We start from the raw sequence: 26742 nt of genomic DNA, 5'->3' as shown, positions 1-26742 counted from the left end.
ACATACTTTTCAATTTTCAATATTTTCTTTTTTCGTAAAAGAAATGAGAGGTGCATGAGAAAGAAAGAAAGAAAAATGATATATTAATGTCTTTTAAAAGGCCAAAATGGCCTATAAGACCAAATAAGATATTACATCTTGAGTGTTGTCTCGTCTTTGAGAACAAATCAAAATAAAATAAATACTACTTGGTAAATATAAAAGTAAATAAGATGAAAAGAGAAGAAACGAGGGAATCTGATTTTTGGCACATGTGAGATTCTCAAGTTAGGTATATTGTAGCTTTTGTCTTCGAAAGATCTCTAGCATAGGTCGATCCAAATGGAAATGTCTCCGAAGCGAGGGAAGCACCTACGATGGCGGGAGATAATGGCTTTTATCTATCGATGACAACGGTGTCGAGGTCATGGTCCATGGGCGCGGGGCCTACGTGCACGGCAAATTGTCATTGCCCGATCAATTCTAACCCCTTTGTTATGTCCTGGTCTGGAGCCCATTTGTGTATCCCGTGATGGACTTGTAGAATTAGTAGGAGTGATGGGGCTAAAGAAAGTTGTGATTGTTCTTTGTGGATGAGCTTGTGTGGCTGTATTCTTCAACAACTTTTCTCGATGTCTCTTGAGCTCTAGCAAGAAAAGTCTTAGGCATCGTTGGTCCTCATATTCCATTACCTTGCGTAGTGGGCCAAAGCCTTGTTTAAAGAGGCAATGGTATCTCCCTCTGATTTCATAAAAGACACTACAATGACAAACATAGGTTCCTCGGATTCCACTCCTTGATGACACAATTGGCAAATTCTCTCTTCTTGAGGTAGTCGTGTATTACTGCCTACCTCAATCTATAGCTGATGTGATGAAGTTCTTAGCTGCCCTATCACACTACACAACGCATAGGATAGATGTATGTCCATATAAGGTGGTCTGATGACGAATCCATCCTCCGATGTATGTAAGAAGTGCGTCTTATAGTGGGCCATCTTTGTACCAAGTGGTATTTTGGGGCTGATCCATGTTATCTTGTTTTCCAAGTTAATAATATCAGTCCGGATCACTCTATTCTTTTCCACTTTGGTCATATTTACGTGGGGACAGGCCAAGCTATATTGGAACGGCGGTAGTGCATTTATACTCATGCCATGTGACTCGAACCATTGCTGCATTTCAGCATACCAACAATGAGTGTCTCCAATTTCAGCCAGTTGTCTTGATGACATAAGTGCCAGCCTTGGGTACCTTTGTTTAGGTAGCTCCCAAAGACGTTAGATAAATGTCACTGATCGGAACAATGTCTCGGTTATTATAGGTGCTGCTCCCATCTCTGCCCGGATTATATCGCGGGGCACCGATGCTTTGCTCCTTATCATGCGAGCAATCATTGACACTAAAGGTCTCTCTAAATCTTTCCAATGATTTGCCTTGTTAAGACTCGGTCCCCATGTTTCTACTCCATAGAGAAGAGTTGGTGTGACAAGTGTATCAAATAACAATAGCTTAGTCCGTGGCTCTTGGAACTGCAGATGTGCACATTGTCTCTCGAGAGCACCAAGGGCTGGATATCCACAAGAAAGTCGGGCACAAGCAGCCTCCTGTAAGGAGAACCTAGGTCCTGTAAATGTTACTCCTAGGTATGTGTAGGAGTGTGTGTATTCCACCTTTTCCTCTCCCAAGAAGAATTCTGGTTCTAATCTTGTTACCCATGCTTAAGTGGTGTTAAACACCATCACTTTAGTTTTGTCCATGTTGATTGACAAACCTTTGTCCGTACAAAATAGTTTTAATGCATTTAGATGTCTTTGTAGTCCCTCCGGAGAGTCAGAAATCAGCACAATGTCATCAGCATATAGTAATATTTGTATAGCTATACCTTCTAGGCGTGCTCCGGAACCCCCGAATCTCTCTATGTAATGTGATACCTCATCTATATAGAGACCGGAGAGAGTGGGGGATAGTGAGAGAAACCACCATCCAAATCATGTACTAAAGAATCTGTGACCACAGTTAATCAGATATAAAAAACATGTTTCAATGAGCTAGAAAGAAAAAGCAAACCTGATTGCCAGACTATTATAGTAGAAATAGTGAGTCAGTATCTCCATCAAGACTAAACACCCAATCCATCGCAATCCGTACACGATGATATCTGCTTTACTGTGCGTTTTTTGAGGAGACTCCAGCTATATTATTCACATCAGGATAATTACATAAGTGCATTAAATATAAAGCTAATCATATAAAGGGATTAAATACCTGTGATGCAAAAGCATTAAATGATATTATTGGCCCTGCAATGTACAGAGGTGGATAAAAGAGATAACACAAGTATATTTCAGGGGAACAGTTGCTGGAAGGTAAGTGTTTCTCCTATGACAAACACAAATACATTTCAATTTCATGAAAGCAAAGTATAAGATGCAAGCACGTTGGGAAAATCTATACTGAGATGCAAGTTAAAGAAGGCAATGACCTGCCTGACCAAATAACAAACTGCTCCTGAGCGGCATGCATCACAACTTGAAGAATGTTTCTAAACACAAGAAAAAAACTTTTAGCTGACAATTTTAACATTTCATCAACAATTGAATGTGCATGAAAATTGGCATGCCTCCCAATCAATTGAAGATAAACGGCAAATGCAACCCCAGTGGTAGTCCAGGCCAAAGCTTAGCATTCTTAACATAACTGGCAGACATATGCAAACTCATTAGTTATTGAAGTCAGATCTGACCACATATCACAGCCAAAATATCACAGTATTGATAGTAGAATATAATTTGTGCTCATGCATATTGAAGAAGTAACTTTCAGCATGATTAGTTTACAGCTTCTTGAATGATAAGATGTAAACTTCCAAGTGAATAAGCATTGTACTTTTCCAGGTAGACATATAGATTCTTCATTATCACATGTTTAGTTGTACTTGTTTCAGTTTGTTGTTCACAAAGACGAGAGAACATTGTAAAATGTAACCTCTTGTTTGGTCTTATAGGCCTTTTTTGTCTCTTAAAAGTTGTTAATATAGCTTTCTTTCTTTCTTTCTGAAGTAAAAGATCCTCAACCAAAATGTCATCGCTTTTGATTCAGCAAAGACACGATATCCAAAATCTTTATACAAACATCTCCTTTCATGCCAGGTTCAATCACATTTAACAAGTTTGCAAAATTAAGAGTTGTTGACAAACCTTCCACAGTCACAAATGGGCTTGGAGGCCAGACAACCCCATCCTTTTATGGTCATTTTGGTGTAAGTTGTGTAATTTTAATCATTGACAAAGAGTTCAAATATGTATCTGCTAAGAACCTTTCTATTATATCTTTAGGAGAAAAGAATCTCCATTTCCTTTGGTGAATGTTTAAATGTCACCAGAATTTCTGTATAATGTAGTTAAAGTCTGATTATTAAGATTAGGTCAGACATCCCTTCACCAAGCTATTCTTCTGAGGAAGAGGTTTCCTTCCATGTGTCAAAGAACAGACGCAACCTTTTGTGTTTCTTCAATAAGGCATAGTTTGTCCGTCTTCTTGTAATTTCACTTTCACAACTAGCATGTGGCTTTCATATTTTTAAGCACCATTGACAACTCACCAAAGAACAAAAACAGAGAAAAGGATTGATTTACAAAATATTTAAACATCTTCTTTTTAAACACTAGTACAAGTACCAAAATTGTAACAGATGTGCCAGCGCTGCACGCCTCGATAATTGTCCAAATAGCCAAATGCACTCCTGTAGAAAAATAGTTACTCACTGCAATTAAGTGACCCTTAAGATAATAACAAGTCTTCAAATTTTTATTTATTATTGCCCAGAAACAGTTCATATAACTTGGCTATCAATTTACAAACTCATAATTTAACAATTTCAGATTTGTATTGAAACAAGCAAACACATTGATTTCAACTCATCTAAAGTTTTCCTTGCTCTCAAAATGATATATACTTTCCTATGATTTGGATTTGTGAATAGAAAGTTGAATAAAGAAAACTCCCAAGGCAAAGCAAAAAAAAGCTCAAACAAGTTGAGACAAATCATGATAAAATAAGAATGAAGTAAAAGAAAACATTAACAGACACATGCAATGAGTTCACGCATCAGCTCTTGATTGCCCTTCTCAAAAAGTGAAACACCATCTACTTCATCGTGCATGGCTTCATGGTTTGAAGAATAAGCGACTCACATCATTAAAGCCAACAGAAGGTGTTGGCTCCTGAATGAGCAATCATGCAAGTTTCTATTGCGTCATACGCTTTTTATGGTAAGACGGGCAAAAGGATAAAAAAGAAGAAGAAAAACTCCATCCACAAAAGGGCTAAGAACTTTAGCTCTTGAATGCCCTTCTCAAAATGTGGAACATTATCTACATCATCGTGGATGGCTTCATAGGTTGAACAATGGGAGACTTGCATCAATAAATCCAAGAGAAGGTGTTGGCTCCTAAATGAAACAATCCAGTAAGTTTCTATTACATCATGGTTTATGACCAGTATACATCTTTATGATAAGCCTGGGAAATGGATGAAAAATAAAACAAAACTCTACCCACAAAAGAGATACAAACTTCAGCCACTTGAATGCCCTTGTCAAAATGTGGAATATCACCTGCTTTATAATGCAAGGCTTCATAGCTTGAACAATGAGCAACTCACATCATTAATGCCAAGAGATATTGTTGGCACCAAAATATCACAGGATATGATAAGTATACTACCCTATGGTAAGACAACCGGAGAATGAAAAATAAAACAAAAACTCTACCCACAAAAGAGATAAGAACTCCTAAGAATATAATAGAAGCAGGTGATAAATAAGGTGGTTTGAAGCACGATATACAGTATCTTTGACGAGGACACAGTGAAGTTAAAGATGTCCCAGAAACACTGCACTGTTTTATATCTTGTTAATTCTCCACCGTCCATTCGGTAGTGTAAGTGTCAATAACATATTGCCTTGGCCATAAGAAGGATGGAGTAGGGCTGCACATATGTGGTTATTCGGCCTAAATGCAGATTGAGAATAAGATATAGTTACCATTAGTCAAATCTGGACCTTTTCCACATTCTGTAAAACATTCCAATTCAGTGCAAAGCAACAAAGAATTATCATATTGCTCGAAAGGAAAATTTTAAGAGTAGTTTGACTAGGAAAAACAATCTCTAATGCACAACATGTGAATGCATCTACAAGTATTTTCACCAATTTAATGACTGACTTCCAGCTGGCTGGCTATACATGCAGATGTAAAATAAGAATGCCATGCTCATAAACCATCTGCAAGTTTCTGAAATTACCCAAATGATGAAAATGTGTAACCCTCAAACACCCGGTTGCTGACAAGGAAAAGTAAGTTGTACACCCACAACACGACTGGAAAAAAGGAATTTCCGGCTAATGCCTGCAAAAATTCAAAATAAGGTGCAATGAGGAAGAAAAGAATTTTGATACAGTAGAATATGTCAATTGATGTACGACAAGAAATAATCAACTCACCTTTACAATCACATAATTGCCCGAGATAATAATCAGCAGAAAAATAATGCTGCAAACATATTTTTGAAAGTATCTAAGTAAAGGACAAACCAGTTTGTTGCCCCATTTTTCTAATTTCTAGAAAGTCATATAACACCATGACACCACTTATTTCCTGAATCCTAGCTAGTTTATTAGAATCACTCCATTTGAGTAATGGCTTACATTTCAGAAACATACACGGTCATAAGTTCAAAGATATTAGGAAACCATCTACCATTAGAATCTTATATGAATTCACATAATCATCTGAGAGAATTTTAAATCCAAATCTGTAAACGAAAGACTTTGTCAAACCCAGCCCCTTTGTTACACAATATATGAGCTTCAAGTGATACTCTGGTGCAGCAGACATCTTCCTATCCTAGGTGTGTGCTGGAAAAAATGAAACCTATTATGGTATGGTCAGTTGATGGTCAATACCATTTTCCTAATCCCATTAAAGTTGTGTGAAGGTTCTGTCTTCTCACATCAATAACTTCCACTCTCAAAGTATCTGAAACTTGAGCCGCAAAATAGAGGGTGAACATGACATACTTACCCTTCTATCCCACCATTACCACAGGTGTGCTGCATAATTGTCAGCTTGACCAATCCAATTAAGGCAGAACTATATGACTAATACTGAGAAATCAGCTAAACGTGCATAAACGGGGATAGCATAAAATCTCATTGCCATTCAATATATATAAGGGTCATTAATGTGCAAAGCAATGACTTTATCAATAATTCTCTGCCCAATTTCTTTACAGTTTGGCCCTTGTGAGCATGAAATCACATACTGGAGAAGCAAAGTGCTCTTCTATGGATGGGCATGCGTATTATTTTGTTCCCCAAATCTCTCAAATGAACTCCAGTAGAAAGCTGGAATAAAGTGATAAGTATATCCTCATCATCTCCTGTATTGATTAAAACAAAAGAGATTCATGTCAACACAACTTGATGGACATCTTGTTTTTCTGATTCTCAATGATTCTCCACCATTTCACCCCTTGAGGGAACCCAAGTTTGACCCTCACCATGAGCTCAGCCCTGTTCCACAGATCATACGCAGCGTCCCATGGACATAAATATTATATCTACCTATCTCATACCATGCATATCTTGTATATCCTTAGTTTTGATGAATTTTTACAGCTATGTTTTTCTTTAAAAAATTGATTACACTGAAAGCATACCATGCTCCATGCAAATAAGAAATGTAGATGAGCGAGAAGACAAGCAGTACACGTGCCATCCCTTTCCCATGTAATGAGAAATATCCTCTCAATGCATTGGCAGCAAGGATGAAAAAAGCCATCACCAATGTCAAAACTGGCAGGTTCTGACGAAAATTACGCCACTGGCTATCTGACAAATCCTGCATTAATTCGGTAATGAAGGTTGGGTTATAAAAGGTCAAATCCAATAACAGCAATGCAAATTACAAGATACAAATTAATCAAACAGTTGAAAATATTGCACTTAGTGTCTTGGGAACTAAATCCTAGAAGCCAAATCAAAGATTCAGTGTATTACATGGATCCAGAAGTTCTGGACATCCCAATCTTGACAGAAAAACCATACATGAAGTGACACCCCAACCACAATTCTTAATAGACACCACATGTAACCCTTCATAGAGTGTACCCCTAATCATCTGTGATTTTTTGCTCATGTATAGGTATAGACCTAATTGTGGTTGATGGTAACCTCTGTTCCCTCTGTTCCCAAAAGGATGCCGTAGAACTTACTTTAAAGTGGTATACAGCATTATCGTATGGATTGCTGGTAGCCGTAACTCACATTGTTCAAAAATGTCCTGTCAGAATTCTTATCTCCTTGTAAAGACACAAGAACCATATAATAAAGGGTGTAAGAAATCAGTTTTGCATCTGTAGCAAGGAACCCCCAATTGTAATTGAAAGGACTAAAGTACTGAACTATCACAGACTAATACAGCAGGAATAAAAAACATGCCTTGGCATGCCGATCTGATAGCCAATGCAATTATACGCACCATGGAAGGCAACCCTTTAGAGAGATCTATGTCAAGCGTCCTTTAAATACACCAGAGAAGCCACGCCTTTAGAAAGACCCGTGCCTTTCCTTCAGGTCGTCCCAAAGGAAAGTCATGACTACAACAACATAATGGAAAAGTCCTATTCTACCAACGTGGAAGAAAAACAATGACATAAGGAGCTCTGTTGTGAAGGAAGAATTGATGGTAAAAATTGTCTTAAAACCCAATGGAGTGTTTTGCTTTCTGACATCAATATTGGATTAATACATCAATCTAATTTAGTTTATTGATAAAAAGAGCATTAGTCTCCCATAAAACAACCCATATGGTATGATAGCTGGATCTATATTCCACAGACAGGTAGAGAAGTATAATTCACTTTAATTGAACCATTAGAATTTGAGAAGTTACATTAAGCTGCATCCAAAACCTCTCTTTTTGTAATCCCCATAATCTACTATTCTTGCTCCCAATACTGTATTCTGTAAAAACAATTCATAATGGGAGAAAACAGAAATTAATCAGTATATTCTTACAAATATTAATGGCTCTTGAAAATCCAAGACACATTGTGAATCAACAGTATATTCTATTCTTCTCTCCAAAGTGCACTTAGGATGATAAATAACAAAATTATCATTAAACATCTCCAACCAAGTTTATTAACAATATAATTTTGACCATCATGCATCTTTCGTGAAGTCTTCCATTTGCACCTTTGCCACATCAGAAATTCCAAGCATTGATGTCTCCCATATTTCAATCCAATTGAGAGTGACCAATGAAAATATGTGTAATTCCCCTATTGCTCCTTTTTGCAACTTCTGACAGTAAATTCCAAACATAAGCTGGTAGCTTCTAATATGCTCAGCCATGTCAGACACCCCTTGCAAACCAGATCTTACTCATAATGACAGAATTTCTATTTAAAAATGTTGATAATGTCCAAACTCAATGGTCAAAATGACACTCCTTTCCCAATAGTGCTCGATATAGCCAACGGAATGATATACCGAATGTAACTTTTCAATAAGTACAAGCATTCTTCTTCATTGATCCAATCAATACATAACAGACCATAGTTCACTCCAAAACGAAGCAAGCAGCATAGCATTACTCAAGTCTTATGCCCATGAGCCCTGAACAAAGGCAAGACTTTTAGTCTTGGCATTTTTTTCATGACATGTCCATCACAAGCTTTGCTCACTACTATATAATTACCAATAGGCATTGAGAGACTGCGGAAACAAGACTCCGGAGACATCATCATAAAGAGGATGTCAATCATCATGTTGCTTCAGAGGATCTACCCAATAGCATGGCTGTCTACACATTTTTACCAGGACATATTGATCCCTCCATCTAGATTATATCAAACTGAAACCTGGAGTCGTCATCATTGTTGATCATGATTGGATATTGATTATCACATTGTTTCAACAGACTTTGCACAAAGTCATCACCTTTTGGGCTTGGCATTCATGATATGCATACCTCGGAATCATCATTCCACTTGATCACAGGTGGAATTTAATCATCACTCGGATCCAGGAATTCTTGCACAGATTCATGACGTTAACCCCTAATATGCAGTTGGAAACTATCCCAAAAAATAGTCAAAATGAGTCTTGAAATCCATACATGGCTCAACCACAAATATATGCTTGAAATCCATACATGGCTCCATGATAACTATTATGTCTTTGGCAATGAGCATAGAGAATGCCGAACCAAGACCATGGAGTCATCATTCGGCTTGATAACACATGAATGTCAATTCATCAGATTGATCAAAAATGGAGATTTCTCTCATGATAAGAATCATTACCATGATTTCGTGTCCGTCCTTCTGATATTAAGATGACAACGTTTGATGTCCTAAATTCTTGTCTACGTGAACATAGAACCAAGCAAAACTAACCAAAAAATATAGATCCAAAATAAAAATAAGTAAGGCGAAAACATTAGGGATCCAAAAGACTCCCATTCCTTCGTTCTGGAAAAGCGATAATTAAAATTTCATATAATCAGAAACTGGCCTGCAGCAAGTCGAAGCGATCTAGAGGCCAGGAAGGCGTAGAAAAGAGCAGCGTATACGAGTAGGAAAACGAGTTCCATGGCTCCCCAGAAGCCATACATGGACCCTTTCTTGCTCCGCTTAGCTAGAAGCATTCGAATCCCGACAGCTCCTGCTCTGCTCGTCCTTCTCAACAGACAAAAGGAGCCAACGAATTCAAGCAAAAAAAATAAAGAAAGAAATGGAAACGGACTGTGTGTAACAATGTTCAAAGTTCAAACGAAAAGAGAGAAGAAGAAGAAGCCTTTTGCTTTCTTTCTTTCTTTATTTCTAAGAAATGCCCCCCAACCCCTACAGTTCCTTTATTTCCCCAAATGCCCCTATTCTTGTCCTTTGGCCATTTCTTCACATATAGGGGGAGGGGAGGGGGTGTTGTCCACCTACCTGCCCATTTGAACATGTTTATATGCATGCATAGATATCGATCGATTGATTTATATGAGTAAGCCATCTAGGTCACTTCATTCCCTTATCACATGAAAGGCTTCTATTTCAAGCGATTTTATGGTGGTTCATTCGTCCCTATTCTTTCCATCTCCGCCTTTTGACCGTTATGGAGGGTTGTTTTCAGTTGAGAGTGCATGTTGTGTCTAGGAGAGAAACAAAGTCTATGGATAGGGTTTGGGGACACCAAGCTTGGATGCAATCGAAGGATAGAGCATTCATTACTATGTGATACTTTGACTTGTGGCCTTGTTCAAACACAAAACAACATATTGGCACAATTCACAATCTCACATTGAAGAGAATGTGAGTTAAGTCCTTTGGGAAATAGTTATACCGGTGTTCTTTCTCCTCTTATTCTTGGGGTTGAGGCAAGATCAAGCCCATGAGTATACTCCATTGAGTCAAAACAAATTGAGAGTATAATTCTATCATAATGGATTAATAATGGAGTGGGTTAATGTCCTAGGGAAGCTGAAACATAACCTATCGAAAAGAGAGTGTTAGAGAGAATCAATTCTACTTGTATTGACATGTGTAAAATGTAGGATATTGTAGGATTTGTGGAGCTTAACAAATGTACCAAACCAACTAGTGAGCACCTATGCACAACAATGTTGTGCCAAAAACTACGAGGGTTTAGGAGTAATTCTATGATATCAACAATTATGCACACACAAATGCAATGATCAACAAGAATTTAACAACCAAGAGATAATATGCAATATTTCTATATATCCACAAGATCTCTTCTAAAATATGTTGGGGTTTGAAGGCCTTAGATTTGGGTAGCCAACTAGCCTTTCCACCCACTCACTGCATGTGCTTCCATTACAACACCCTCTTGTCAAAGGTCAATTGACTCAAAAAATATGGGAGCAATACGTTTAGAGAGAGATAGACATATATCAATAGATTTATCCCATGCAAGCAATATGTCAAAGTTCAACTCTCAATAGCAACAATTAGACTACAACCATATTGACAAAAAAAATGATATTTCATGCAAAAATGAAGTGTATCTTGTGGAGTATCTTATGATTGATGTTGTGGAAGATTGAGGACTTGTCAATGAGTCTAGCAAACAACACACGTAGTGATTAAGATAAAGATATGCATCGTGACAATATTCAAGAAGATGAAATCAGACAGTTGCATATATATATATATATATATATATAGAGAGAGAGAGAGAGAGAGAGAGAGAGAGAGAGAGAGAGAGATGTGCTAAAAAAAGACTATCTTACATTAACCGTCGAACTCATCTTTACAAGAACAATTACCTACTTATATAGTTAGGTTAACTATGTTCACACTACAAATACAAAGTGGGTGGAGTGGGACTTTTATCCCAACAAACTCTCTCGGAAAAAGGACTACTTTGTTTTACGTACAATGTGATTGGGTTATCTCCCCCATAGGCTCAAATTACATCTTAAACTTAATCTACTATATGTATGTTACAAGCCGATCAGTTGGTAGTTGAATCGACAGATGTAGAGTCAGAGTCAATTGATCGGTTGCTTGTCAAGTAGGCTGGTGTTCGAATTGGTTGATGACCGATTCGGCTTTTGGCTTTTAAGTTGTTGGCTCTTTGTGCGTGTTGGTACCCTTGCTCTTTAATGGGTCGTTGATTGGTTTTCGGTTCCATTCGATCCTCGATCCTCGATCCTCAATCGTCATCTGTCCTTTCGGTCTCCTCGCACTCAATTGTGTCTACAGCCTTTAGGCTGTCTTGCTCCTTCGACTTCATCATTTTGACTTGTTTGGTCATGTTATTCTTCGACTTACCTTCTACTCCTCGTTCGGCTCCTCTTTTCTTGCTCACTTGTTGTAGTCCCAAATGTCCTCTTAGTGCGTTGAAGTGTTGATCTAGGAGAGGCTTGGTCAGGCTGTCAACGATGTTCACCTTGATATCCACCTTTTGGACTTTGACCTTCTTACGAGTGACAAGCTCCCAAATATGATGGTACCTCACTTCAATATGCTTTGTCTTAGCATGTTATATCGGATTTTCGGATGAGGTGTATTGCGCTTTGTGAGTCGCAATAAAGGGTTGGCGTCGTATGGTCGATTTGGCCTTAAGCCAAAACATCAATAAACAATCGGTGCAACCAGACGGCTTCCTTGGCTGCTTCTGACGTGGCTATATACTCTGCCTCTATTGTGGAGAGTGTCGTGTGCAATCTTGAAGTTTTTGAAGGAAATAGCGCGGAATATTGCTCAACCACATCCGAGACTTGAATCACTTCAATGAGAATCAAACACATTAATGGCAAGTAGAGGGTGAACGCACGTACACACACGAACAATAGAGAGTACACATGATGTTTACGTGGAAAACCCTAATAGGGAAAAAACCACGGGAGCCCACAAACTCCAAACTATCACTATATAAGAAAGTTACAATTAGAGACTCGGAGGCAACGACCTCGAGCTCTGTATTGATGATGAGAGAAAGAAAAAAGATAGAGAAGAGAAGAGGAAGAGAAAATAATACTTCGATATACTATTAGGAAAACAATACAATCCTCTTAGACTCCAAAAGTAACAACCCCAAATAACTACTTCAATATACTATTACCCAAAATAGTATTTCCTTCTTCTCTCTTTATTCAACTAATATTCTTCTCAGTTCTTCTAATCTTCTTATTCTTCCTCACTTCTTCTTGTAGATATTCTATTCATCCTTTTGTCTCTCCCAATTGCTAAGAATACCCTCATATTTATAGGTTTTTAGTTGCGTTATTCTTGCTTTTTTCTTTTCTTTTCTTTCTACATATCCTTGAGTTTGTGTGATGTGTTTTTCATATCTTTATTTCCAGTTTGGCATCCAAATTTGTCATACAAGAAATCTCTCTTTGTCAGCTTTCTTACAAATCTTTTCTTTTGAAAATTGGATATGAGATGAAGAAGTTATGAGCCTTTTTCTCTGCCTTTTTTATGCGTTTTTTTCTTTTTTCTTGCTTTTTCTACTTTTGGAAAACGCCTCTAATTTCATATCCCTTTAATTTTATTCGTCTTTTAGCTCTTAGACCTTTCATATTGTGCTTTATTCTTATACACCTTAGCATCTGATGTATTTGCCATGGTCTTTTCTTACGAGCAAATATTGACTTCACAGTATCTTTGCCAAGCAGCGGTTACAACAGGGTATCACTCTGTATCTCTCTCTCTCTCTCTACAACAGTTATGCACATACAACAATATGACAACACACTTCTGTGATTGCCCTAGGTCATATTTATACTCATATGAACTTAGGGCTATTTACAAATATAGCCTCAATAGGCTTACTCAAAACATATTTACAAATATGTCTTCTCTTCCGGTTCTCACCGGGTCCATCTGATCCAGTTTTCGGATATCTTCCTGTTCTCACTGGGTCCTCTTCATTCATAACTAGATCCCATCTAGAGGGACCGACTTCCCAACAATCTCCCTCTTTAGTCCGGCATGGGATGTCTCGTCAATCCGATTTGCTTTCGACACGTGTCCAGCTTGTTGGTTGTCAACACCTTGGTCAACATATCCGACCCATTCTCCTCTATGTGGATATTCGTTAGCACGAACTCTTGATCTTCTACTCTCTCCCAGATCTAGTGGTACCTCCGCTGGATATGTTTCGTCCGGGAATGGTAGGCCATGTTCCTCGCAAGGTGGATGACACTTTAACTATCGCAGTAGAGCCGATATTCCTCCTATTGGATCCCTAGCTCTCCAACATAGTTCTTAATATTCACGTACGTCCAATTTACTGGACATACTCGAACATTTGCAAACGTATGCGTATGATACACGATATTCGTTTGGTTTTTTTGGGGGTTTTTTTCTGATGGGTTGTGAGGAGTGACGAGTCTAAGAGTCTGTGTTAGCCGGCCGACAAGGGAAGTCCAGAATGGGAAAAGGGGGATAATTAATAACTGGGAGCTAATTATCTATAATATTTAGAAGGATATTTTGAGAAGCGAACGGACGGACCGGAATCGGTATGCCGATCCAGATCCGGACTGGTTCGTAGCCAGTTGTCGGTTGGCACCGGTTTGTACCTAGAGCCGGAGACCTATAAAAGGGCCCGGTTAGATTGTAATCCTTAGCGGATAATTAATAGAGTGTTGTTGTTCTATATCTTAATCAAGTTAATTACCGTTCTGTGCTAAGTGAAATCTATCTTACGCGTGTATTGTGACTAATGATCTTGCCAATTAGTAACCAATTAGGGTTTCATTAATAGTTTGGTCTAAGTTTATCTCATCGCAACACCCCTTTGGTGAAGTGTCTCAAAGGGACACCCTATGTTAGGCCATTGTCCGGCCCTAGCGATAACACAGTTTTTGGCGACCACGATTCTTGCACAAACGCAACGAACAACGACGAGAATGGATGACTAGACCAATGAACGACCCGATTACGGAGCGAGCAAGAAGACTTGCCAAACGATTGCGGAAGCGAGAGGCTTTCCAGCAGGCGGTAGAAGAGATCCGTGTGGATCAATCATTTTCCAAAGTAATCCGGCGAGTGGCCGCGGAGTCACTCCGCGAGCATCAGACTCCCCACCCGGACAAAGGAAGCAACTTGAGCAGTCTCCGGGACGCAGAATCCATTCTACAAGCATTAGCAATAGGGGAAGGCGATTCGGAACCGTTCTCAGCCCTCAAATCGGATTCGGACGGCGAATGCATCGCCCATTTGAATTACCGTAGCAACCACGACACCCCAGACGGACCGGAGGACGAGCAGTCGGATACCTTGCTGACACCAGAACTAGAGTTAACGGAACTGGAAGCCCCAGACCAGCAAGTGGCGGATCAACTTTTGACACCGCCACGTGAAACACCGAAAGAAGAGGAGGAAATACCTCTGACACCGAAAGAAGAGGGGAGACCTCTGACACCACTAGCCCGCGTTCCGACACTGGACGACGACATGTCGTTCCAATATCCCAACTACTGGGATGATCGGGATGAAGAAGCTCATATCTATGCATTTCTACAAACATGGGAAGCAAACCATGTGTCGCAACGCTTGACCGCCGCCGAAGCAGAACGCTCGAAGATTGCAGAGTTTGACATGACCTTGGAAGGACCAGCCACACAATGGCGCTTGACGCACTCTCCCGGCACCATCACGACGTTTGAGAACTTAAAAACCAGATTTTTACAGTTCTTCAACAAGGAGGTGGATCAGCGGGAGATGGTCGGCCTATTCTACACTATACGACAAGAACCTACGGAAACGATTCAGCAATTCGTAATCCGGTTCCAACGAATGCACAACCAGCTAAATCGGGCACCATCGGAAGCAGAGGCTAAAGCAATATTCCTATCCGCACTCAGGGAACCCCTGCATACGGTGTGCGCAATGATCGATTTCCACACCAACACGATCGACCAAGTCATAGAACGGGTCAGGGAGATGAAGAAAACAAGCGCATGGCTAACAATGGGGGCACTCCAACGTACATTACCGACAGAAGACGACCCACGTTTTCGGCAAGCTATACAATGTACGACTTGTCTCAATGCCGAGCACTCAGCAATAGAATGTACCATGCAGACACAGTGCATGTTATGCCATTCTAGGGCGCACACCATGGACCGATGCGAATATAACTTGCTAAACCGGCAAGCGACAAGCGACACCGGTAAGGCAAATCGAACCCCGAAGTAACCGGGAGGAGGAAGAAGAACGTTGACGACGAGATGAGCGTTACCAGCCGGCGCAAGATGTCCGGTACAACGACAGAAAAGACACTCACGACCAAGATCGGCAAGATAGCTACCGGGATTACAACAGTGATCGATATGAGCGATACAACTGGGATCACTCCCCCGGTTACAACCAACGAAGGGAGGATCAAGGCAATTATGAAAACCGGCCCCGATAGGGTTACCGGAACAAAAAACGCTTCAACAAAAAATGGAACACTAGAAAGGAGGACCACCAATGGCAACCAGACAAGGGCACACCAAGTACCCAACCGGACCAAGGCCAAGCACCTAACCGACCACCAATAGGACCTCAACCGGGTACCGGAGTGAACGTCGAATCTAGCAACACCCAGAAACCATACTGCTACTATTGCCAGCAAGAAGGACATTATAGTAATCAATGTTCGGTTAAAAGTTACGAGAAATGACCAACAATAAATATAGTGGTAGCAGAAGTCGTCGACATACAACAAGTCACCACCAGGTCAAAAGGCAAAACAACGGAGTGGGAAACACAGGAGGCAATCCGAAAGCAAGCCACAGAGTGGGTGAAGAAGGCAAATGAGCAGAATGTGGCTAAGCTTGAACAACAAAAGGACAAACTGGAAGAGGCCACCAACATGATTCAGCCTTAAAAACCCAACATGGCAAGCGTTACAAGAATGTCAAATTACACTGCCATTGGGTTGGTTATTACGGCTAGTGCCCCGGTTTACAGAAGGGCTGACATCAAGAATGACCACATCAAACCCGTTGCCGACTCCTGCGTTCTTCTCAAATCCGGAAGAAGGGCCAACAGTGGTTGACACAAACAGTCCGGCAATCATCGCCATCGTCAAACGACGAGAACTACCATGAACGATTGTGGACGGAGGATCGGGCGTGAACGTGATTAGTCTACGGACTTGTAATACCCTAGGAATCCTGGAATGGGAGCCTTGCCCGTTTTGGCTCTGGATGGCAGATACAAGTTCGGTAAGACCTACTGGTTTGATACGGGATTTAGACGTAACTATCGGAGGACACGCATTCCGCATTTCGGCGGTGGTTCTCTAGCTCAATGCACAAGGGGCTCACCCGTTGTTGTTGGGCCGCCCATGGCTAAAAGTAGTGTCACCATATATAACACAATCGGATGATGCCGACGAGGAACCGGAAAAGGAAGCTATCAGAGAACTACGACAAGCACAGGAAGCTCTGGAGAGGGAGATGGCGGTATCCCAACACGTGAAAGCATCCCAGTTAGAAGAAGTGAACTTAGGAACTGGAGACGATGCAAGACCGGTTCATATTGCTAAGGAAATGTCACCGGACAACAAGACGGCGATGATCACTTTATTAAAGGAATTCTGGGATGTATTCGCTTGGTCCTATGAAGACACGCGGGGGCTGGATCCTCAGTTGTACCAACACCAGATACATCTCAATAAGGATGCCAAACCGATAGCACAACGGCGTTACCGGATGAACCCTAACTATGCGGCAAAGGTCAAAGAGGAAATTGCCAAGTTGCTACGGGTTGGTTTTATCCAACTAGTGAAAAAAGCTACATGGTTAAGTCCCATAGTCGTCGTGCCGAAAAAGAACGGTAAGATCCGGGTGTGCATCGACTACCGGAAACTCAATGTGGCAACAGTGACCGATGCCTTTCCACTTCCATTTATGGATGGAGTGTTGGACGCGGTAGCCGGTCATGAAGTGTATAGCTTCCTAGACGGTTTCAACGACAACAATCAAATAAGGATGCACCTCGACGACCAAGACAAGACGGTGTTCGTCACCGAATGGGGAGTCTTCGTCGTAGTGGTAATGATGTTCGGGCTCAAGACCGCGTCGGCGACCTTCCAACGAATAATCATGGAAGTATTTGGCGAGTTCATCCCGACATTCATGTAGGTATTCCTGGATGACATTGCCGTGTATAGCCGAGAAGGAGAACATCTCCAACACCTCCGACTATGTCTTGAGAAATGTAGGAGTTATCGGTTAAGCCTGAATCCAGCAAAGTGTGTGTTCGGAGTAACAAGCGGTGCATTGCTAGGCCATATCGTCAGTAAGGACGAGATTGCAGTAGACCCCGATAAGGTCAAAGCAATCTTAGAAGCACCGGCACCATCCACGGCTAAAGCTTTGAGTCAGTTTCTAGGGCAAATCTGGTGGCATAATTGGATACTCTGGTATTTGGCCAATCTTGCTACACCGTTGCATGCCACGGTTCACCAGACACCGTTTCAATGGACAAATACGGAGGATAAGGCTTACCAGGCACTGAAAGTACAACTGTCACAAGCGCCGGTGGTGCAACCACCGGACTGGTCAAAAGAGTTCCATGTGTTCGTCGATGCGTCCGACATAGCAATCAGCAGCGCACTAATGCAATTGATTGAACCGAAATGGTACCGACCGGTTTATTATGTCAGCCGGAAGCTATCCCAGGCGGAACAAAATTATTCAACAACGGAAAGAGAAGCCTTAGGGATGATTCAAGTTCAGGCACTATTTATTGGGAAGGAAATTTTCATTTCATGTCGACCACTCAACGCTATTATATTTGGTCTCAAAGGCATTGCTCACCGGTAAGTTGGCCCGATGGACATTGTTGCTACAAGAGTTTGAGTTCGAAATATATCACTGGTCGGGAATACAACATGCGGTTGTCGATTATCTGAACCGGTTAGACTTCGGCGAGACCGGTGATGGAGTCCCAGATGAGTTTCCGGATGCCGAGTTGTTTAAAGTAACAGTAGAAACGGCAACAGATAGCACGATAGTCGACGAAGACAAGTGGCTAACCAACATGCATCAATTCCTAAGCACGGAACTACCACCGAAGGAGATGAACCAGGATGAGCGGAAGCGGTTAACGGTACAAAGCCAACATTTTTGTCTACTACAAGACACCTTGTACCATAAAGGTGCGGATAGCATATGGCGGCGAGTAGTGCGAAGCGACGAAAAGGACACAATATTACGAGAAGTGCACTGCGGTGTTGCCGGAGGGCACTATGCCGGGGACACTACGGCAAGAAAGATATGGCACAACGGGCTATGGTGGCCGACGACACTGAAGGACTCGGTTCGATACGCGAAAGACTGTGATTTATGCCAACGGATGGGCCAACCAACAGAACAGGCAAGGATGCCTAACTAGCTGGTGCTACCCTTAGAGCCATTTCAGAAATGGGGGCTGGACTTCGTTGGGCCGTTTAAACCTCCGGTAATGAGAACCGGCAACAGATATGTTATAGTCGCCACAAATTATTGCACCAAGTGGGTAGAAGCCAAGGCTTTGCGGGACAACACTGCGACATCAACAACAAAGTTCTTATATGAGTACATCTTGTGCCGATATGGATGCCCGATTGAGTTAATTAGCGACCAAGGCAGACATTTTCTCGGTCAAGTAGTGGAGAGCTTAACAACATTCTATGCAGTGGTACACAAGCGCAATACCCCTTATTATCCATAGGCCAATGGATTGGCCGAATCCACAAACAAAACGCTCCAAAACATCTTGCGAAAGATCGTCAATGAAAACCAGACCAATTGGGACACGAAGCTGAATAGTGCACTATGGGCATACCAGACGACATACAAAACGAGTATCCGGTCAACACCATTCCGGTTAGCTTTTGGGTTGGAAGCAGTAATGCCTATTGAATTTCAGGTTTCGAGTTTGCGAATACATGTTAGAGAACGACTAAGTGAAAAGGAATCGGAAAAAATCTGGTTAGCCGCACTATGCGAACTCGAGGAGCATCGGATCGCGAGTCTCATGCAATTGGAACTGGAGTAGCAACGAAGGAAGGCGTTTGTCGATCGGCACCGGAAGGGCAATGAGAAGATGTTCTGGATCGGCAAGCTGGTACTCGTGTTCCAGACCCGGATGGGTCAGATGCCGGGAAAGCTACGGTTCCAGTGGACCGGACCGTATTGGATAACACGGGAATTCAACGGTTCATGCTAGCTCGGAACGCTCGCCGGTGAGATAATGGGCAAATGGGTCAATGGGTTTCGACTCAAACCATATTGTGAACCTATGCCACAGAATCCATTTGAGCAGACAAAGGCTGATGCAACAGTAGGAAGCAGTAAACAAGTACCCGACAATCAGGCGGAGCTGGTGTTACTGGATAATGACAAATAGGTGGCCGGCAAACGTGAATATGGGGAAAAACTGGGATATGGACCCGGTGCTTCCGGTTAACTAAAAACTCAACTTGCAAAAAGAAAAAAGAAAAAAAGGAAAAAGAAAAGTCATCATGTATAGGCGAGGAGCGAACGGGCACTTTGGGCACTTTGGGCACTTTGAAAAGGTGTGGTGGGTGGCTAATTAAAGCCTCTTTAAAAACGCACCATGTGTCAACTGACTGCTATATTAGTACAAGACATGCATGCGCGGGAATCAAGAAAAGGTGCCACGCATGGAGAAAGAAAACCTCTACCGCGTAGAGTCCCTTTCATTTCACGAACACAGAGATCTCAGCGCACACATGCGATTACGAGTGATCAGGTGAGAGCAAGTAGAACACATAGGCGCACCAATCTTACCACAACCTACCAACTCTAACGACGACATGGAATGCATGGTGCTCTCAGAAGCGGCCAAGAAATGGCTTAAGCAACACAATCTGGAGGGATTCTTGAGGATAGTCGAAGCACCGCCACATGGAGATGCGGAAAATGTCGTCAAAGACATTGACACGAAGGTCATCACCGAGGAAGCCATCCGAGCCCTAACCAGCTTACCGGAAGGGGGAATATACTCGATCGACAACCCTTCACAGGAGCTGCTGACGAGGTATTTCGGAGAATACTCACTGGGCAGCAAGGCGTACCGCACACAATGTGGCAAAGACCTATTGTTTCGGGAAATTGCTCGGGTACTCCACGAGTATGGTCATGTATACCCCCGACCACCGGCCATGCCCAAGAATAGAGCCGGTTTGATCATAGCCACCTACGAGGGAGTACAGGTGGATTGGCCGGTAATGATCGCTGACGGCCTGAGCGCTGCCATTGTCTCAATAAAAGATGGCAAAGAGATGTGGACAACTGTGGCGCAATGGCTCACTCTGTTAGCACCACTGGTGGAGCCCATGAAACAAAGGAAGCGGGGAAGACTGATAGAATCGACCCCCAAAACAACTTCAAAACGGCAGTAACTCATGGCTACCCAGGCGATAGGTTGGAAGGAGGCTGACACTTCACAAAAGGCAAAGGAGCGGCCTAATTGGAAGCAGTTGGCAGAGAGGAGGCATTAGTGAACACCCCGGTGAGACCTGTGAAAATCAAGTTGCGCCAGACGGGACAACAAGTAGAACAACAACCAGACAAACCGTAGGGGCAGGACCCCTTGATGGTGTTAATAAATAGTAAGACCTTAGAGGAAGAAGAGCAAGAAGACGAGCCTACCGAGACTCTGATACGGCGTCGACAAACAAGTGACAAGGGCCACAAAGGGGAGAAATCAAACCCGATGGAGGACAGTATACTAGAACTCCTCCTTGAGGAGCTGCAGCCAAGGAGGGCATCAGAATTGGTTCAACACGAATTGGTGGCAAAGCAATCGGTGCGGCAGGACATAACAGAATCAACGGGCCAAGACACGGCAGTATCGGTGGATCAAGAACCAGTCATTGAATTGCCGGCATCGCCGCCGCAGCAGCAACAGCCAGAACCGGAGTGGCTGCTTGACTAACCGTCCATAGTAGGCTCATGGCCAGTGAAGAAGCCATCCCACGACCAGAACCGACACGACAACAAGGCACTGACAGTCAATGGCTACGATGGATAGCAAAACAAGTGACTGGGGTCGTCTGCCAATTAGAAGCGGAAGAGAGAGGGCATAAAGACCGGTTGCTAGCCACAACCGAGGAATTAGAGAAGGCCTAGTCAAGAATCTGGAGCATGGAGGAAGACATAGAGAAGGCCAGAACAGAAATGACCAAGTTGGTAATAGAAGGACCACATCAATTGGAACCGGTGGCTCCAGTAACTTTACAGAACAATAAGACCTCGGTGACTGAAGTAGGCCTGGATACTAATAAAACGCCACCACAAGAGCTCGCCACATTATGGGAAGACCTGGCAGCACAAGAAGCCTTACGAGCCAGAGAGCGGGAATTGAAAAAAGCGGCGGAGGAGGAACAAAGGAAGATGGTCGACAACCTCCGATGAGCAGAGGAAAGCTTGAGAAAAGGTCATCAAGCATATGACCGGCTGAAGGAAGAAAAAGAAAGAATCCTACAGGAAAAGGACAAACTCCAGCGCTCGGCGGAAGTAGAGATCGAGTGACTCAAGGAAGAACTCCGGCAACAAAAGGATCGGGAAGACCATGCTCACCGTCTGATCAACCAACGACTGAAACAGAAAACGGAGGACTTTGATCGGCTGCACCGGGATCACAAACACTTGGATGCGGAACACAAGAAATTGATCACCGAAAGTGACCGGCAGTAGGAGAAGTTACTGGAACTTCATGATGGAGTTAACCGGACTGTGGCAGCCTTGGTAGAGGAACAATCGAAGGGAGCTGAAGCAGCAAAACAACTAGCGGAAGCAGCAAAACAACTAGCGGAAGCAGCGAAGGAACAGGTAGAGCTGACCCGACAGTACTTGGAGGCAACGGAGTGCGCTACAATGGCTCTGAACAAAGTTCAGACGACCTATTAGACCCATCTCATGCACTACAGAAGCCAAGAAGTGGCAACCGCGAATCTGATCAAACAATTGAAGGACGAAAAATAGGCCGCGGAGAACAAGTTGAAGATGGATCTGGGACATTGTACTAGCATGGAGAGACCGGATGAAAAGACTGGTAGAAGATAGTTCGGCTCAATAATGGTCTCAATGGGCTAAGCAGGCGGCGGAGTTACAATTGCTGTGATCGGATGCGGAGAACCGACGGAAGGACGACGACGATTTCTATAAATTGGACGAGGAAAACATTGTTGCCATAAGGGAGGAATTGTCAGATAACTTCCTATAATTAGCTGGGGACCAATCGGCGGCAGTGAAACAATTGGTGGAGCAGCTGGATGATGACCAGCTGGATACACAACTCTAGCTCGAGCGGTATGAACGAGAATGGCGACGACACAAAGTGGTCCGAAGAACTGCGACGATCAACATTAGTGATGAAGAGCAGTCTTCGGAGTAGGTGTTGAATGAAGCCGGAACGGGGGCAAGCCAGTCGTATGGAACTCAGGAGGAGAAGGCAAACATACCTCTGGAGGCGCAACCGGAAGACGGAAACTAGCACATCGAAAACCAGTAGTAGGAGGAGCCGCTAAAGGAAGGTCATCTGCAAGAAGCTGTGCATGCAGGACAACAACACCAGGAGACGCCAAGACCAGTAGAGCCAGAAAAGGAGGAAGAGCTGGTAAGATCAATAGAGCCGCAGGAAACTGAAGTCAAGCAAAAGCAGTCACAGTTGGAGCCGGAGCAACAACAAGAGCAGCCACAGCCGCAGGAACAACAGAAGCCGGGGCAACAGTAGGAGGAGGAACAACAACAACAACAGACGACTGAACAGCTTCCCAAGGAACCATTGGAACCCTTAGATCAAAGCATTCTACACATTTGGGAGGAAGAATGAAGGCCGGATCGTGGGATTCGACATACAAGGTACTGTCCCACGGGTGTGCCATGTGTTACCCGACCGGCAAGGGAAGTCCAGAATGGGAAAAGGGGGATAATTAATAATTGAGAGCTGATTATCTATAATATTTAGAAGGATATTTTGAGAAGCGAATAGACGGACCGGAATCGGTATGCCGATCCAGATCCGGACCGGTTTGTAGCCGGTTCTCAGTTGGCACCGGTTTGTACCTAGAGCCGGAGACCTATAAAAGGGCCCGGTTAGATTGTAATCATTAACGGATAATTAATAGAGTGTTGTTGTTTTGTATCTTAATCAAGTTAATTACCGTTCCGTGCTAAGTGAAATCTATCTTACGCGTGTATTGTGACTAATGATATTGCTGATTAGTAACCAATTAGGGTTTCATTAATAGTTCGGTCTAAGTTTATCTCACCGCAACACCCCTTTGGTGAAGTGTCTCAAAGGGACACCGTGTGTTAGGCCATTGTCCGGCCCTAGCGATAACAGTTTGAGAGTCTGAGTGTTCGTGAATCTGAACTAAGAGTTGAGAGCTGAGAATCGAGAGCTCTGAGTGTTCGTGAATCGTAACTAAGAGTCGAGTGTAGAGAATCGAGAGCTCTGAGTGTTCGTGAATCATAACTAAGAGTCGAGTGTAGAGAATCGAGAGCTTTGAGTGTTCGTGAATTGTAACTAAGATTCGATTGTAGAGAATCGAGAGCTTTGAGTGAGTAGTGAGGAGAAAATTGTGAGAATCAGATTTCTGTGAAGGACGAAACGAACAAGGCACAATCTTCCATCAACTCTAATTTCTAATTTCTGATTCCCGATTCCTAATTTCTCAGTGCTCGGTGCTACTTCTCATCGCTCACCCCCCTACAACCTGTTGCCTTACCAATTTGTCTCGCTTGATTCTTCTTGGAAGCATAAAGGTAAATTGTTTTTCTCAAATAATGGATGTATCATTCAAGGGATAAGAAAACCAGACATGTCGCCCTTCCCCGCTCCTTCACTACCCATTTTTTTGGTTTTTTTAATCGAATAATTGAAAGAGGAAGAGAAACAACAATTTGCATGATACATCTTTGTCTTAGGTTTGTGACTTGACTTGCATGGGATTGAGAAGGTCTTAATGTGCTGAAAAGTGATACCTCTTGGCCATATAAGATTCGTAATAATGTAGAGAATTTAACTAGTTGTTCACGTTTTTCATCTAATTGAAATTTGGCCTCTAGAGAGAGATAATCACCATTGAACCTTTTGGCTTTCAGCCATAGAAATTCTTGATATTGAAATTTGAAACATAAGATAGAAAGTAACATAGAAAGTGACATAGAAATGAATTACATTGAGGCAATGTTGCTCGAAATCGAATAGAACTTAATAAACTCCGAAAAGGAAAAGCACTTCAAAAGGAAACAACTAAAATCAAGAACAATGAATCGAGAGAATCGAGAGCTCTGAGTGTTCGTGATTGTAGTTTTATTAAATCAATGTAATTGTAGTTTTCTAATGTTTTTTTATATATTCATATCAACGTGATTGTAGATTGTAGATTTATTAGCTCACTTCCTAAATTGTTGATTTATAAATCAATGTGATTGTAGTATGGGTAAACCAAAGAGCTTTTTATGGGACCACATTACTGTCTTGAAGAGAAACGATAAAGGAATGCATATAAATGAATGCAAACATTGCAAACATTGCAAACATGTATTTGTTGGTGGTCCACACCGAATTAAAGCCCATCTTTTGGGGCTAAAAGGACAAGGTGTGGATAAATGCCGCAAAGTCATTGGAGCAATAAAAGATGAGATAAAAAAATTGATATCGGATGTTGATGCTCATGAAAATACTAATGCTAATGAAAATTCTAGTGCAGAAAGTGAGAATAATGTCGATGTAAGCATATCTAATGCCAATGTTGTGCCATCTACTTGTGCATTTGTAGTTGACATGTCATCTTCATCATGTAAGAAGAGGACAATTGAGAATATTGGTGGATCCCTACAAATCTCTTGGCAAAAAAGTTTGAATAAAATTGCCGATGAATCAATGAGAAGATTCTTTTTTGTAGAGGATATTCCACATCTTAAGGTTGATAGTTCATTTTTTCATGATATGGTTCAAGCAATTGCAAAGGTTGGTCCGTCATATAAGCCACCAAGTTCTTTCCAATTGGGAAAGAGGCACTTAGATGAAGAAGTAAAATTTGTTGAAGATAAACTTTCATGCATTAAAGAGAAATGGAAAATATATGGATGCACTATAGTCAGTGATGGTTGGTCAGGTACTAGAAATAGGCCAATAATTAATGTTCTAGCTTCATCAATGTTTGGTTTAGTGTTTTTGAGGTCCGTGGATACAAGTGAAGAATGTAAAACGGGGGAGTATATCTTTGATATTCTAAAAGCTACCATTCTTGAAATTGGCCCAACAAATGTTGTGCAAGTATGCATGGATAATGCATCAAATTGTGTGGCAACGGGACATATGATAGAGAAAGAGTGGCCCATGATATTTTTTACTCGATGCACATGTCATTGCCTTGATTTGTTGTTTGAGGATATAGGAAAATGTGCTTGGGTTAATGATGCTTTGAGATTAGGTTTGAAGGTTACTACGTTCATCACAAGAAAGCTATATGTGCTTGCAATGTTTCGCAAGTTTAGTAAAAAGGAATTGTTGAAGCCTTCTACTACAAGGTTTGCTTATAGTTTCATTGTGCTATCAAATTTGTTCAATGATAGAGTGTATAGTGGTTTAAGAAGAATGGTAGTTAGTGAAGAATGGTGCCAATGGAAGGGATCTAAAACGCAACAAGCAGAAGAAGTAGTTTCGATAATATTGAATGCTTCCTTTTGGTCAAATGTAAAGATGATAGTGGAAATATGCTCACCAATTTTAAAAGTGTTGTGATTGGCGGATAGAGAAGGTGCAACAATGGGGTTGATATATGAATGTACACGACGAATGATAGAATAAATAAATAAAATGCAAGGAATCAATAACATGTTGCTTGATGAAATTAGAGGATTATGCATGGATAGATGCAAAATGTTACATTCACCATTACATGCAATTGGATATCTCTTACATCCAATTTGGTGGGAAAATGTTCAAGTTTTTGATAATGTGGTGAATGCTTGTTGGATAGACACCATTATGAGATATGCAAATGGTGACATTAAGATGCAAGGTAATTTATTAGATGAGTATCATGCTTATAAAAGTAAAGAGAAGGGTATTTTTCAACTTCCACCTTCAAATGATCCTACTAGAATGAAAGATGGTGTTAAGTGGTGGGAATTATTTGGAGGAGAAACCCCAAATTTAAGTAAACTTGCGATACAAGTGCTTTCTCAAGGTACTTGTGCATCTC

General features: G+C 41.8%; 2 protein-coding genes across 2 annotated transcripts in view; one reads left to right on the top strand and one right to left on the bottom strand.

Annotated features, from left to right (window-relative positions):
* The window catches only part of LOC147853063 (MBOAT (membrane bound O-acyl transferase) family protein), a 34091-nt gene extending 10781 nt beyond the window's left edge, over nt 1-23310 (bottom strand). Inside the window, exons 1-12 of the mRNA XM_087333356.1 lie at nt 23191-23310; nt 22987-23073; nt 9354-9441; nt 7937-8007; nt 6702-6883; nt 5485-5533; nt 5286-5389; nt 3659-3723; nt 2602-2678; nt 2464-2523; nt 2247-2360; nt 2049-2173 (exon numbers count right to left, since the gene is read on the bottom strand). Of these exons, the coding sequence (XP_087189482.1) occupies nt 2049-2173; nt 2247-2360; nt 2464-2523; nt 2602-2678; nt 3659-3723; nt 5286-5389; nt 5485-5533; nt 6702-6883; nt 7937-8007; nt 9354-9441; nt 22987-23073; nt 23191-23310 (1142 nt within the window). The remainder of the gene's footprint in view (nt 1-2048; nt 2174-2246; nt 2361-2463; nt 2524-2601; nt 2679-3658; nt 3724-5285; nt 5390-5484; nt 5534-6701; nt 6884-7936; nt 8008-9353; nt 9442-22986; nt 23074-23190) is intronic.
* A 1658-nt stretch (nt 23311-24968) lies between these two features.
* LOC147853062 (uncharacterized) lies at nt 24969-26279 on the top strand. The gene has a single exon (XM_087333355.1). The coding sequence runs from the start codon at nt 24969-24971 to the stop codon at nt 26277-26279; it is 1311 nt and encodes a 436-aa protein (XP_087189481.1).
* Nucleotides 26280-26742: the final 463 nt, after the last annotated feature.

The sequence above is a fragment of the Azolla caroliniana genome, unplaced genomic scaffold, assembly GCF_043228905.1.
Source record: "Azolla caroliniana isolate FFs.n. ecotype wild unplaced genomic scaffold, voAzoCaro1.0.p SCAF_17, whole genome shotgun sequence".
Classification (NCBI taxonomy): domain Eukaryota; kingdom Viridiplantae; phylum Streptophyta; class Polypodiopsida; order Salviniales; family Salviniaceae; genus Azolla; species Azolla caroliniana.
This window is presented reverse-complemented; position numbering and strand designations above follow the sequence as displayed.

Coding starts and splice junctions, on each gene's coding strand:
- LOC147853062 (XM_087333355.1), top strand. CDS start 24,969: ATGGGTAAACCAAAGAGCTTTTTATGGGACCACATTACTGTCTTGAAG.